Source organism: Pristis pectinata, chromosome 15 (assembly GCF_009764475.1).
Source record: "Pristis pectinata isolate sPriPec2 chromosome 15, sPriPec2.1.pri, whole genome shotgun sequence".
NCBI classification, from domain to species: Eukaryota; Metazoa; Chordata; class Chondrichthyes; order Rhinopristiformes; family Pristidae; genus Pristis; species Pristis pectinata.
Genome location: NC_067419.1, coordinates 12,636,149 through 12,650,995, shown reverse-complemented (window position 1 = coordinate 12,650,995; position 14,847 = coordinate 12,636,149). Strand labels below are relative to the sequence as shown.

Here is a 14,847-nt window from a genome sequence, read left to right as displayed (position 1 = left end):
AGTTAAGGAGTCTCAAATCTAGCTTTGAATTCTGCTGGACAGTTACCAGGAGCTGGCCCAGTGTGTATATACTACCTTCAAGTGATCTGAATGCCAGTGAGACAGTGAAGTCAAACTACAGCACAGATTCAGTAATTTTATCTGAACAAACTACTTAGTGTAGCAGACCACTTTTATTAAAAGAAAGGCCAGTATCAAAACCACCAATTAACATGACTGATCCATTTTATGACAGATGATGTTGCAGTATTGCAATGTTTGAGGAATTCTACTTTTTCCCAATTTATACACATCTAATTAGGCTCATGCTTTATGAAAGCCAAGCATTTGGTACTTAAAGTTCCAGAACAAGGATTGCTTCCTCTAAACCCCTGCTTGGCCCACGTAGTAAATGAATACATTAAAGCATTGCAAGGAATTCGTTTGATATTGCACTCCAAGGCTTCCCGGTGAAAATTCATAACTATGCCACTGACTTTAACCCATTTGGGGTTGTATCAGACTTTTCACCACCTCAGCATCCTGCTCAGCTCCAACCCCGCATTATCAGCACTGCAAACACAGCACAGTAGCACAAGAAGAGCCATTGCTCCACAGCTTCAGTGACCCGGGTTCACTCCTGACATTTCCATCCTCACATTTCCAAACTTGGCAACCCTTCTGTGGCCCTCGCCGGAGAGACATTCTGACCTCAGCTCCTCCAAGACTCTTCTCATCGTATCCTGTGGCATATACTATTCATTCAAAATACCTCATCTGCTGAGAACTAGTATCAGAAGTTAAAATGTTCAGACTAGTATGTAATCCTTCTCTTGGCATCAGCTCTCCTGAACACTCCAATGTTCTATCCACATCCTGATCCCTGCATTCGAACTTGCCATGTGTAAAGTTCTCCATACTCTTTTGCTCTATTACAAACAGTGTTTTTGGCCCAATTCTAACTTGCTGTTAAACTCCAATAATCCAGTACTCTTAGGACTTTGATCATGTGGCAATAGCAGATTTTCTGGACTATCAGATGTATTGGTATTGGTTTATTATTGTCACCGAGGTACAGTGAAAAACTTGTCTTGCGTCGATCGTACAGGTCAATCGAAACAGGTTATTCTTATTAATACCAAAACACACGTTTATTTCATTATTTTACATGTTACAATAAATTTTCCAGTCAACCCAGTGTGTTCAAAGGGAGCAGGAAATATATAAGCACTCCAGACAACAGCTCTGGCTGCAAACCTACCTCACTCCTGACCCAATGTTCTGGACTCCAACCCCAGTTCCGGACAGACACCCTACCTATATTGTGCACCCAAGACTCCTGGACCTGGCCAAGCACTCCACTTGCACTCTGGACCCTGGCTTACATCCCAGACTAATGAGCGAGTCAGATGCCAGACAACCTGGCATCCAGTTGTTCAGAAATCCTGATGAATGGAGTCTTACTGTTATTACATTAATAAAGAGCTGCGAAAACTAGCACCTTAGCAATAATGATCATCCCATTTAAATATGGTGTGAAATTCTGGAATAAATTCAGTGGTGAGGATTAAACTATAGTGCCCAAACAATCTTCATTCCAGAACCCAGTACCACTTCCCTTAAGCCAGGTCTATATCCAATTGCACCAAAGGTTTCATCAGTTAGAGGAAATTCAGAGCATTCATGGTCAAGTGAAATGGAGTGACATCCACTGCATTCCTGTGCATTGGAGAATAAAGTAGAGTTAGAAGGAAGCTCTTCCTTTTGTTCAAATACCAAAACACAATGTGCACCATCCTTGAAAAATGTTGCTTCAGTTCTAAATGGTTGGTAAGTGTATGGAAAAAGTATTGTAAACTACAGAAAAAGACGAAATCAGTGAAAGGACAGATATCTGACCACAAGCATTTCTGGCAATTACTGTTTTACATTTTCATTTTAGAAAAAGATGACATGACCAAGACTTTATCAGGAATACTTCCATTGATAAAACATCACAAACTCTCCGAGATTCAGTACGAATTTGATCACTGAATTCCAACTACCTACTCTCAGTTCCTTATACCGAAAAATTGATCTATTATCAATATTGCCAACTGCTACCTAGTTAAACTTCAATGTGCAGAAACGTGCAGGTCATTCAGATATAACATAGCTCATTTGCCACTATGTGAACAAACCCCACCTCCAGTAACAAAGAAGTGATTTTGAGTAATTCCCTTGTGCAACATTTTGCCATATATTTAATTTAAGAAAAGTAAAATAATTTGCTGCACTGGTGACTAAATTACAAGCATGCATGATAGGTTTAAAAAATGGCTAAAAGATTCTGCATCTTTCTTTCAACAATAAGATAGTCAATTTTATAAATTACAAGCCAGTGAACCAGGAACAATTTGTACAGATTTATAAGGGAGCATGCTTGCTTGGAAATAGATTAAGTGTAACAAACTGTTAACAAATACCCTTTCAAAAAAAAATGCATCAAATAAAATAATTATAGCCCCTGGGCAGAATAATGGCATACTGCTGTTATCAGAGATTTCCGCATTAATTGTGGTCCTGCAAAAATTTATACAGAACACTTTAATATGGTTCTCTTGATCAGTGGGAAAAAGATTAAAAATAAAACCAGAAAATGCTGGAAACACTTAGTAGGTCACAGGGCACGTGTGGAGAGAAACTGAACTTTTCAGGACAATGTCTTTTCATCAGAAGTCACTGACACGAATTATTAGCTCTGCTCTTTTCCCAGCCTGCTGTGCTTTGGCAAGATTTCCCATCTTTATTTCAAATTTCTAGCATCCACAGTATTCTGCTCACCTGAAAGGGAGGGAGGGAATTAATATTCAGGAACTGTGCAAGGAGCCATGGGGCTGATCAATGGTATTGAATGTAGCATTGGTAAACCTTGGAATGTTGTCTTGATGACTTTGCAGAAGCATCCGAGGTTAAGAGATTGAAGAAGACAAATGGACAATAACTTTAAATTAAATGAATAGATTTGGACAAGAGGAACACAGGTTCAATTAGTGAAAGTCAAATGTCAAACAGGCATCAAGGGGTTCTTCACAAGAATGGGATCAATAGATGGAACAAATAAGAATGAGGTATAAACCCTGGAATCAGGGGAAAAACCACGTTCTGCATCGGAGGACTGAAAGACATTTTGGATGAATTATCAGAAATGAACCGATTCAGTAATAATCATGACCTTGCGATTGGAAAGTGTACTGCACTGTCAAAATCCAGTACAGGGAGTTCAATAATGTTCCCACTGTAGTCTCTGGGCTCAGATGGCACCATCTGCTGCCAATCTGAAACACTGCAAGCTAGATCCGCACAACTCAACTCGCCCATAAAAAAAGACTGCAGTACCGCAAATAATAGTCACATAAATGAAGACAAGATCTTGACTGAGCATCACGTCTGAATTATTCTCCAAGTCTCAATCACTTCCTGCCTGATGAAATACCAGAGGATTATTCCAAACTTTCTTTTTTAAAAGGTGTGGGCTGTTCATATTGAGTGCTTCTATTTGTCAGCATTGACAAACATACAAAGTAGGCACTGCAAGGAAAGAGGAACAGAGGGTCGTAGAACATGGGATGAGAACAACTGCTTACGGGGAGAACATACACCAATGTGAGATGGTCGGGCTGCTATTTCTGTACAACTCTGGAGAAGATCTCCAGCAGTCACTTCCATATCATCTGCTTCTCAGCAAACCTGAAATTTTTCTTTAACTGCATTTGCTTGGATTTAGGATAAACATCTCGTATATCAGCAGCATTAACTGCTAGTTATTGCCAACACTTGTGCCAATATTTCAAACCGTCCTAACCTAGAAAGTACACAAAAAGGGTGAACGTAGCTTAACGTACAAACACCGTGGCTCCTGTTTCGTCTGAAAGTTCGAGCTGGAAAGCATGCCTTCCATCCTTACTGGCACTTGGGGACTTACAAACTTGGAAATTCGTGAGCACCACCGTGTCCTGCAGAGACATTGAAAGAGAAGCAGAAGAAATCATTACAAATTAGAGAGGGAAGGGGTAGTTGGAATATCAAATCACTTTCTTAAATGTAGTCCAATCATTCCAAATGATGCAATGAAAGTGCAGACAAAATATATATTTTTGGGAAAAATACAGTGAAATATTTCTGAAGCATTCCACTTCCAGAAGAAATCTTCCTGAAGTTTTATTTTCTCCAATCTATTGCATTTCAATCTGCCATATTTTTCACTAAACGCCACCACCCCCATCAAAATATTCCATTGTGTCTGAAGGTTTTTTACCTCAAAATAAGTGGATGCTTCCGTGTACAGACACAATAGTAACAGCCCCTTCATCCCAAGTCTTCTCCCAACCCTCTTCATCTACATCCACAAACACATATTCCTATTCTTTCGTCTCCTGTGCCCTCATTGAGCTATCGCTAATTGACCTCTGCCATTCATCTCAACTCCTCGTGTTCAAACCACTCTCTGGATAAGAGATACCTTTATTAGTCACATGTACATCGAAACACACAGTGAAATGCGTCTTTTGCGTAGAATGAGCTGGGGGCAGCCCGCAAGTGTGGTCACGCTTCCGGCGCCAACATAGCGTGCCCACAACTTCCTAACCCGTACGTCTTTGGAATGTGGGAGGAAACCGGAGCACCTGGAGGAAACCCACGCAGACACGGGGAGAACGTACAGACTCCTTACAGACAGCGGCCGGAATTGAACCCGGGTCGCCGGCGCTGTCAAGCGTTACGCTACCGGCTACACTACCGTGCCTGCCTAAAAGAATTTCTCCAGCATTGCCTTTCAAATTTATTTGCAATTCCCTTATAATTTTGGGTCCTGTAGGGTTGGACAGTACAGAAATGAGTCCTTTTGCCCTTCACATCCATGGCAACCTTTTTGTTCATCTACACTAATCCCATTCACCCACACAAGGTCCATATCCTTCTAAGTCTTCCCTCTTCAAGTGCCTGTCTAAATGTCCTTTAGACGGAGTGATTGTATCTGATTCCACCACATCCTCCGGCAACCACTCTCTGTGTAAACAAAAAAGTTTTCTTCTCAATTCCCCGTTAAAACACCTTCCTCTCACCTTAAACCTATGGCCCTCTTGTTTTTGATACCCCTTCCATGGGAAAACGATTCTATCTACCTTATCTCTGCATCTTATAATTAAATGTACCTCTAACATGCACCCCTCAGCCTACTTCACTCCAAGGAAAACAAGCCCAACGTATCCAATCTCTCCCCATGACTAAAGTCCTGCACTGAAGTCAACATCCTGACCCGAACTTTCCCTGCACTCTCTCCAGCACATGCAGAACCAAAACTTTGCCCTGATTTAACCTCTGTGGAAACATCTCCATATCTACCCTATCAAATTGCTACACAACCTTCATCTCTTCCTTCAGTTCGCTCTCTTTTCTTTAGTCTGGAGAAAACTAATCCTGTTTTATCGATTTTCCCCAACAAGTTACAATCAAAATAAATGACAGTTGGGAGACTGAGACCAAAAGATTGCTGCTCTAAGCTGCAACTTTTCACAATGCAAGAAACATTGAAGTAAGAACTGGAACTAAGGTGCCCTTGCACATATATCACAGAAGCAAACTTTAACTTTGATATAAAAACATTAAACACTGGAAACTCATCTGTGGAAGGGTGAACCCGAAACATTAACTTTGCTTCTCTTCCCATGGATACAGCCTGACCTGCTGAGTGCTTCCAGCATTTTATACTTTTACTTCAGATTTCCAGCATCTGCAGTTCTTTTGATTTTCACCTAACACTGACGTTACCTTAAAACTATATAAAACGGAGTGTAAATAGCAGAAATGCTTTCATTCACAAAACTAAACGTGAGACAGATATTTAACACAGCACAGGTGTTGCTAACACTAATGTATTAAAAAAAGATTCCACTCAATAGTCAGATATTGCTCATTTAGATGTTATTAATCCCAATTATTAATCCCTTCAATGAATGTTTACACATGTAGATATAGGTCAGCAAAATGTGGTGGAGATTCCTTGCCAGTGCATGGTTTTATTGTAACCACCACTTCATATACCTTTCCCTTGTCATAAAGGCAAACTAACACCATCATTTGCACTTTGAATATTCAAAGTATGGGTTTTTCAGTCAGCTCTCAGGTCCTCCACAGGAATTCACCTAGTGCAGACATTCCTGTTAATACAGTGTGGTCACCTTTAATTAAGGTATCAGCTACTGAAGATCGGCAAAGCAGCTCTCACCAAGTGCATTTCCCTCAACAATGTATTTTTGAGGAACAGTTCGACAGACGATCCCAGTGGCACCGTTAATAGATCCTCTACCTCGCAGCACCAGAGACCCGGGTTCAATCCCGACTCCGGTGCCACCTGCATGGAGTTTGAACGTTCTCCCCATGACCATGTGGTTTTCCTCCAGATGCTCCGGTTTCCTTCCACATCCCAAAGAGTGCAGGCTGGTAGGTTAATTGGCCACTGTAAATTTGCTCCTTGTGTGCAAGTGAGTGGTAGAATCCAAGGGGAGTTGATGGGAATGTGGAAGTAAGAAAACAGGATTAGTTTAGGATTAACATGGATGAGTGCTTGATGGTCAGTACAGACTCGGGCCTTTTGGCCGACATTTCCTTGTTCTGGAGACAGCAAAAGCTGGAATCGGGAGCAAAAAACAAATTGCTGGAGGAACTCAGTGGGTCAAGCAAGCTCTGTGGAGGGAAAGGGGTATCGGCTCGAGACCCTTCATCTGGACCCTACATTCTGGCTTTTAACCTCTATAACTGTGACTCTATGGAAATTTTGTTGTTGGAAAGTAAACACGTTCTGGAATGGAAGATTCTGGACATGGATCTGAGGTGGATGATCCATTCTCATCACAATTCACAGAGAGAATCATGTTTCCTTTGAAAAAAATCTGGCAAAGAGTGCAGAGCTGAAAGGCTACCAATAACAAGGGCTGAATCGTCTCACCTCAGAGATGGGACTTATGCAGTCAAGCTAATTACCGAGAAAATGCAATTTAAACACAATACACCCTCAAGGGGTTTGAAATTTCATGCTGTTGCTCTTTGATTTGACTCTGCCACAACTCATCAATTGCCAACATTTGACCCAAAGGTGCGGAGTGGAAGTTCGAGGGCTCTTTCTTTCAAGGGCAATGTAGCCAAGATCAATGGAGACACAAGAGACTGAAGATACTGGGATCTGGAGCAACAAAGAATCTGCTGGAGGAACTCAGCAGGTCGAGCAGCATCTGTGGGGGTTGGGGAGGAACAGTCACTGTTTCGGGTTGAAACCTCAAAGCCCTACAAACAGCTGAGATCAATCATGTGTTCATCCACACACTCAAGGGTAACCTGAATGACATCCGGGTTGGGAAACCCACTTGAGCATTCCCTCCAGAGCATGGCATACCAAAAGCAGCTCTGGCATTCCCAAACATTCCCAGCTAAGGTCTGGCAAGTCACCAACTCTCCCCAATGGATCAAATGGCTTCAACTGCAGCGAGGAACTGTCACTGGAGACGTGAGCAACGTTACATGCTGAGTCGGATAACATTCGTAGTAAAACATCAATAATCAGAAGCGAATCATTTCAGTTTGAAGCCCATCACTTGTAAAGAATTCTTAAAAAGCTGCACACACAGAATATAATTCATTGGTAATTTTCAGGAAGTACAAAATGATCATCTACCAATTTCTTTAACAATCGAAGATAGAATTCATTCCAAAAAGGGATTTGGGGTGGGGGGGATATTTCAGTGAAGTTGAAATGTTTCACCTTTCCAACAGGTAAATTAAGATCCATCCTCCGCAGGTGAACACAGAACATTCATTAATGCTACAAACATACAACTGACTTACAAACCAGTTACGTTCTTCTGTTGTCTTTCTTCGGATGCCAGATGCAGCCATTAGTGCAGATAAAATGACACTCTGGTTTCCATGCAGTGTGCTTAGCTTCTAAGTGTGATCCTTGGCAACAGTGCTCTAATTCCTGAGATGTAATGGCTCTTACACTGCACAGCCCAGCACTTGACTTCTCGTCCTCCATAAACATTTGTTCTTCACCAGTTCAAGAAAAAGACCCCTCTTATATTTCCAACTGCTGCCTTGATTCCCTTAACTGAGCATTTCAGAAAATAAGGAAACTGCTACTAACTAAACTCAGGTAACTAACTCAGATTCTAAGGTAACTAAGTTTATCTAATCTTCTTCCAGTTCAAGAGCTAAGCCACATCATTCTTGATGCCTTCCAAAACACAACGCTGAGATGAGCAAAAGTATGATTTTGTTTTCAATTCTGCAAAGTATATCCATTCATTGTTTTAAGATAAGCCTTCCTTTATCTAGCCAATATTTTTGGTCTCATCCTCTGAACTCAAATGTGATACTTATACAATACTTCCTGCATTGCCAAAACTTCCTGATGTTCTGAATTTCTCCTTTGGGAGCCAAACAAAAACATTTCTTTTTCCCTAACAAATTCTTCTGAGAATACAATCTTCGGGATTCTCAAATCCATTTCCAGCATCGCTCAAATTCTACTTCCCAGCGTAATCACCTCTTTAATTCTTGAGCAAACATGGTTCTGAACCTCATGTTTCCGAAGAATTTATAGCAGGCAAGGAAGTGTCAGTGAACAGATTTCTTCTTGTGGTATAAAGCAGTGGATTTAGTACCGTCCTCTCAGCTAGGGTTTAATTTAAACATGGAAGGGGAGAGGAAGCTCCCACGGTAACCCACAGAGTTCTCATGCTGCTTTGCAAGCTTAACTGTGCAAAATTTATCTCTGTGACATTTACCTGCATTGACAACTTGCCATTCTCTCATAAATTAGGTACAGAATTGAGCTGGGAGGTTGCAGTGGGACTCTTGAATCAGCATGTGAAGAGTGAAAATAGTGAGTTAAGCTGCTGACAGAGAAGTGCTGGGGCGCAGATTTATAATCAGGAAGAGAGACAGGTTGCTAACTAGTTAAATCAGAAGGGAGCTGAAACTTGCTTGCAGTTAGCACAAGTGGATGTTATTCCTCATCTTTGGAACGTGACAGATCTGTTACCCACTCATTCCATGGAGCAAAACCGCATTTGCTACAGTCCTAGGGAAACAAAGGACTGCAGATACTGGAATCTAGATGAGCCCTCCTCTACAATGGCAAGACCAAACGCAGACTAGGTGACTGTTTCACAGAACACCTGTGCTCTGTCCGTAACCGCAATCTGCATCTCCCCGTTGCCAGTCACTTCACCTCCCCCTCCCACACTATCAACAGTCCTCGGTTTTCTCCAATGTCAGGAGAATTCCAAGCGCAAACTCAGCACCTCATTTTCCATCTTAGAACCTTGCACATTGAACTCTCCCACTTTAAGTAAACCCCACACCCCTCCCCCCAACCATGCTTCTTCTTTTCTTCCTTTTCCTAGCCTCTCTCTCTTTTGCCTACCCCACCTTCTTATTTTTTTTCTCTCCTTACCCATCCCCTGGTGGATCTGCTCTCCCCTCCTCCCCCGCACCTGCCTATCACTATCTCTTATCATCACCCTGTGCCCACCCCACCACCCCTCTTTTGTCCACCTATCACTGCTCTGCTTTTCCCTCCTATATATTGGGCTTCCCCTTTTTTCTATCTTCGGTCCTGAAGAAAGGTCCTGATCCAAAACGTTGACCGCCTGCTTTTCTCCACTGATGCTGCCTGGCCTGCTGAGTTCCTCCAGCATCATTGTGTTTTTGCTACAGTCCTCCTGCTCCATGAAACTCTCCAACCCCAGTCACTATGATTTCTTGCTTTACATGGAACAACAAAGAATTTACAACACAGAAACTGGCCACTCAGTCCATAGGTCCGCGCCAGTAATTGTTCTCCATGTGTGTCTCCTACCACCTGCATCAACAAACAAAACTATTCCATCCCCTTTCATTTAGGTAGCTTCCCATTAAACGCATCCATATTACCCCTCTCGGCTTCCCTTCATTGCAGCGAGTTCTATACCAGGAGAGCAATAGGAAGTTTCTCCTCAATTCAACCTAAAACATTAACTCTGTTTCTCTTCCCACAGATGCGGTCTGACCAGCTGAATATTTCTATCATTTTCTGTTTTATTTCAGCTTTCCAGCATTTGTTGATTTTCTCTTAAATTTCCTATTGGCCCCAATGACTAGCTTATAATTTATGGCTCCTGGTTATTAATCTCTCCCCACAAACACCAACCATCTATAATTGGGTGACCTTGTTGTACAAAAGATGTTTGAGTCTGGTTCTGTCTCTTAATGTGGGGCATCTTCACCCCAAGGCACCGCCCCAACTAATATCTATCTTACCAAATCATTCCATACAATCATTTATCAGGATACCCTTAAACCACCTTTTTCTTTGACAATTTTTTTCTCAATAGCTTTAAACTCTCAGTTGACATGCTGTTAAATACTTTACCCCTTGTTTAAGAATGCTATCGCAGTCTCCCACCAACTTTCCAAATATAAAGGTGTTGATTGAAGCTTGGCTAGATGTCGACGGCTGCGAAGTTGACTCTAAGAAAAGCAGGAAATTACAGCCGTGTTATATTACAGCAAAGGCCTGAGATTCCAAAATTCCACAAAACAAAGCACGTGTTGACACTATTATTTTTAACTAAATTTCTGCAAAGGCATTCACAAAATCAAAATAGAGAGCCTTTGCAATTTCCACTCCAGATAAAAATACAAACCTGCTTTCTGTAGATCACACCTTGCCAAGTTATTGCTAATTGCTATTCTGATCCTAAATGGCAATGTCTGGATACTACAGAACCTTGCCTGATGTAATGTTGTTGTTGGTGGGTGATCAACACAAGCACTGCCGGCTGAAACAACTTTGACAGCCACATCTCCAGCTTTGCCAGCTGTCAACACCAAAGAGATGTAGACACAAGAGAGACTGTAGATGCTGGAATCTGGAGCAACGCACAAACCGCTGGAGGAACTCAGCAGGTGCGGCAACATATATGGAGGGAAATGGACAGTCGATGTTTCAGGTTGAGACCCTTCCTCAGGACCAGCCTCAACACGAAACGTCGACTGTCCATTTCTCTTCATAGATGCTGTCGCACCTGCTAAGTTCCTCCAGCGTTTTATGTATTGCACCAAAGACATGTCCATGACTTTCAGAAGCATTCAAAATCAAATAAAACCACTTAAATTATTAAAAATCAAAATTAAAACATTTATAAAACTAAATTACTTATAAACAATGTATTAAAAACATTCAAGCAAACTGAAGTTAACTCAAAGAAGTGTAAAGTACTTTAAGATTTCTTTATTAGTCACATGTACATCAAAACACACAGTGAAATGCATCTTTTGCATATTGTTCTGGGGGCAGCCCACAAGTGTCCCCACACTTCTGATGCCAACATAGCATGTCCACAACTTCCAAACCCGTACGTCTTTGGAATGTGGGAGGAAACTGGAGCACCCGGAGGAAACGCACGCAGACTTACCTTTCTCCCTCACAGCCATTCTTCTCTATTTAAATGAATGGGCTTGCTGTTTTGGCTGAGGTTCAGCAGATGTTTTTTCCTAGCATAATGGCTGGAGGATTCAGCAAGTTCATGCTCCATATGGTTTCTAATGTCAGTGCACAGCAGGGAAAATGTCAGCGGAACTGAGGCGGCAAGTCCTGGACTGTGACGATTGGGTGTGGAGCCCCAAAATTCCTCATGCTCATGGGAGGGGAAGTGCAAACCTGCATTTCCCAGCAGGTCCTAGACCACACCCCAGATGCATGTGAGTGGCATGGTGGTGCAACACTGAACTCCAGTGCTGTCCATGTGGAGTTTACACATTCTCCCCATGACTACATGGGTTTCCTCTGGTTGCTCTGATTTCCTCAAACATCCCAAAGATGTGTATGTTGGTAGGTTAATTGCCCAACTGCCTGCCCCAGGTGAGTAGAATCTGCAGGGAGTTGATGAGAATGGGAAGGGAGTGTCATTGATGGTTGGCAAAGACTCAATGGGCCAAAGGGCCTGTTTCCACGTTGTACAACTCCATGACTCATGATGTGTATCGTGGATGGAACAATCTGAATGAATTGGTGGAATAATTGGTGATACGAGCATGGAAACCAACTGCCAAGGAAGAACATGCTTCTGATGTAACATCCTCATGACAAAACACACAAGCAACTCTAGAGGGCAGCCACCTATTTTACAAGTAAACAGCAGCACAGATTCAAGAGGCTTCAGAGAATTGACCTGAATAGCTGGTTTTCCTGGGATGCAGAGAGCTACAAGATTCAATACAAGAACCCCTGCTGCTTTTGGTTCACACAAGGGACAAATGAAAAGCAGCAAGAAGAATACTTATAGATTTCACAAGGACGTCATGAGATTTAGTCTTGCTTACAGGCATATGATTCAACCTAACACCAATGAGGTTAAGTTTATTTGCCCAAGGTTAATGCACACTAAAGCAAGAGTTATCAACACTGAAACAGGTATTCAGCCCTGTCAACCTCTCCAACACTAGACAGACAGCACAGATTCCAGTGATGTTTATCAGGACAAAGATCGCCAAATTTAACCCATCCAAGCCAAGTCAGGGCTTGTCTCTTTCCTATGATTTCAGTGAGGGAGCTCAGGGTAGCCTCCTAGATTGCAGCTCAGCTCTCGACCACCAATAAGTTACATTACTGCCTTAAATTTATACCAAAGTTTTACTTCAAAATAAGCTAAACAGTAAATGACCACCACATTTTTCCCTCAACATTATCACAAGATCAAAAGTTTCACGTGAACTGGATCTACAAAAGACGTGATACTCCCCTGGCTAACCACCGGTCTGTGAAAACACTTCACACCTATAGGCTGCCAAGAACGTTTAAGGTTGCCAATGTACCAGGATTTTAGGCCATGATTTAACCTGTAAAGAATTTAGTTTGCACGTTAATCAACAATTTTAAGATATATTTTAGTCTATTTAGAATGTGATATAATTAATACAAATATAATCAGGAATACTAATCAGAATGTATTTACTCATATTTACAGGCCAGTAATATAGTAATAATAAATAAAATATTAGCTATAGAAGGTAAAAGTAAATGAATCTAGGTTTTCAGACTGAAGTCAGTGCTCAGCAGAAAATCTGCAGCTGGACACAACTGTATTTCTCCAACAGCTTTTGTGAACAGTACTCAAAGACAAGTCACGCTACTCAGGAGACAACACAGTACACCTTGTCACAGAAATCCCAGTTCCAAGGCTAACCTGGACCAGTGGAGAGGCAGACCATTGTGTACGTTGATGACCTGTTCTCTAATTGAAAGAGCCAGAGTTTTAATGAAATATACTCTGCTTCAAGAATGAGTTGAGAGCTGGACCTTAGCAACAAACAGACAAAGATAGATGGTCTGCCCGAACAATTAGATCAAAGGGTCAGAACCAATGAAATGAGGTAACCTGATTAGATTCTGTTCAACAGAGAACACAAGAAAATAGGAGCAGAAGTAGGCCATCAAGGCCTGTACAGGCCCTGTGTACAGAAAACTGTACACAGTTTTCTGGGTGTGACCTCACCAACACCCTGTACAACTGCAACAAAACCTGCCTATTTTTAAACTCCAACCTCTTTGCAATGAAGGCAAAAATGCCGTTTGCCTTCTTAACTACCCGTTGGACCTGCCTGCGAGCTGTTTGTGATTCATGCACGAGAACACCCCTAGAACCCTCTGTACTCCATTCACTAGTGGTTAGCGTAACACTTTACAGCGCCAGTGACCTGGGTTCAATTCCGGCCGCTGTCTGTAAGGAGTTTGTATGTTCTCCGTGTCTGCGTGGGCTTCCTCCCACATTCCAAAGACGCAAGGGTTAGGAAGTTGTGGGCATGCTATGTTGGCGCCGGAAGCGTGGCGACACTTGCGGGCTGCCCCCAGAACACTCAGCACAAAAGATGCATTTCACTGTGTGTTTCAATGTACATGTGACTAATAAAGATATCTTACTTTCAGTCTCTCTCCATTTAGCTAATTATCTGCCTTTTGATTTCTCTTACCAAAGTTCATGACCTCACACTTCCCCAGAAGAAATTCCAGAGGCAGGCTATAATGGTAAAACTATCATTTTGTTCAGGGTTATCACCTGATCACGGTTGGCAGGAATATTGACTGTATAAAATTGACGTCTACAACCTACGTAAGGCAGGTCAGCCCCACTTGAGTGACCCAATGGAACCTAATGGCCTTACATTGAATAGTAAGAAACAGAAGGCAAACTGAGGGAAAGTGCTACCCCTTCTGCCTGTGTGGTCTACAAACCTGTTTAACAGATCCAAAGCATGTTTCTGTCCATGTAACTGAGTGTTACTAATTGTCTGTCTGGTCAATAAAGTTTCAGCCATTATTCACCTGACTGAGTTTACAGGTAGTTCATTTAAGTTCCAACAACAGTCTGTTCTTCAGCTGCTGTTGTTCAAAAGCAGCTTCTTTTTACCAGTCTTCCCCTCCCCCGCAGTCATCTCCACTGCCCCCACTTCATGGCCCCAAGAATTTAGCTGACAAATATATATTCTCATTTTATCATATTAAACCCATGTAATAGTTACAAGATTTTACCTTGCATGAATATTCACATGACAAGGACAGGGTGCGAGAATGAAGGTAATGAAGGAAAAAAGGTCAAAGAGACACATGGCTGATGAAATTCATGCAGAATATTATGTGGTGATAGATTTTCTTTCTTTTTCAATCTTTTTATTAGTTTTCAAATTAATACAGATTAATATATCAATGTTTATACATGTAATACAAAGAGATCAGGAGAACAATCATGACATGGATAATCATAAAGAACAATAAAGTATAAAAAAAATCTGTAG

General features: G+C 41.7%; 1 protein-coding gene across 3 annotated transcripts in view; it reads right to left on the bottom strand.

The window, feature by feature from the left end:
- pot1 (protection of telomeres 1 homolog) overlaps positions 1-14,847 on the bottom strand; it is a 266,060-nt gene that overhangs the window by 157,922 nt on the left and 93,291 nt on the right. For all 3 annotated transcript variants that reach the window (XM_052030226.1, XM_052030224.1, XM_052030227.1), the window contains exons 4-5: positions 10,427-10,524; positions 3,864-3,974 (exon numbers count right to left, since the gene is read on the bottom strand). In XM_052030226.1, coding sequence (XP_051886186.1) covers positions 3,864-3,974; positions 10,427-10,524 — 209 coding nt within the window. The remainder of the gene's footprint in view (positions 1-3,863; positions 3,975-10,426; positions 10,525-14,847) is intronic.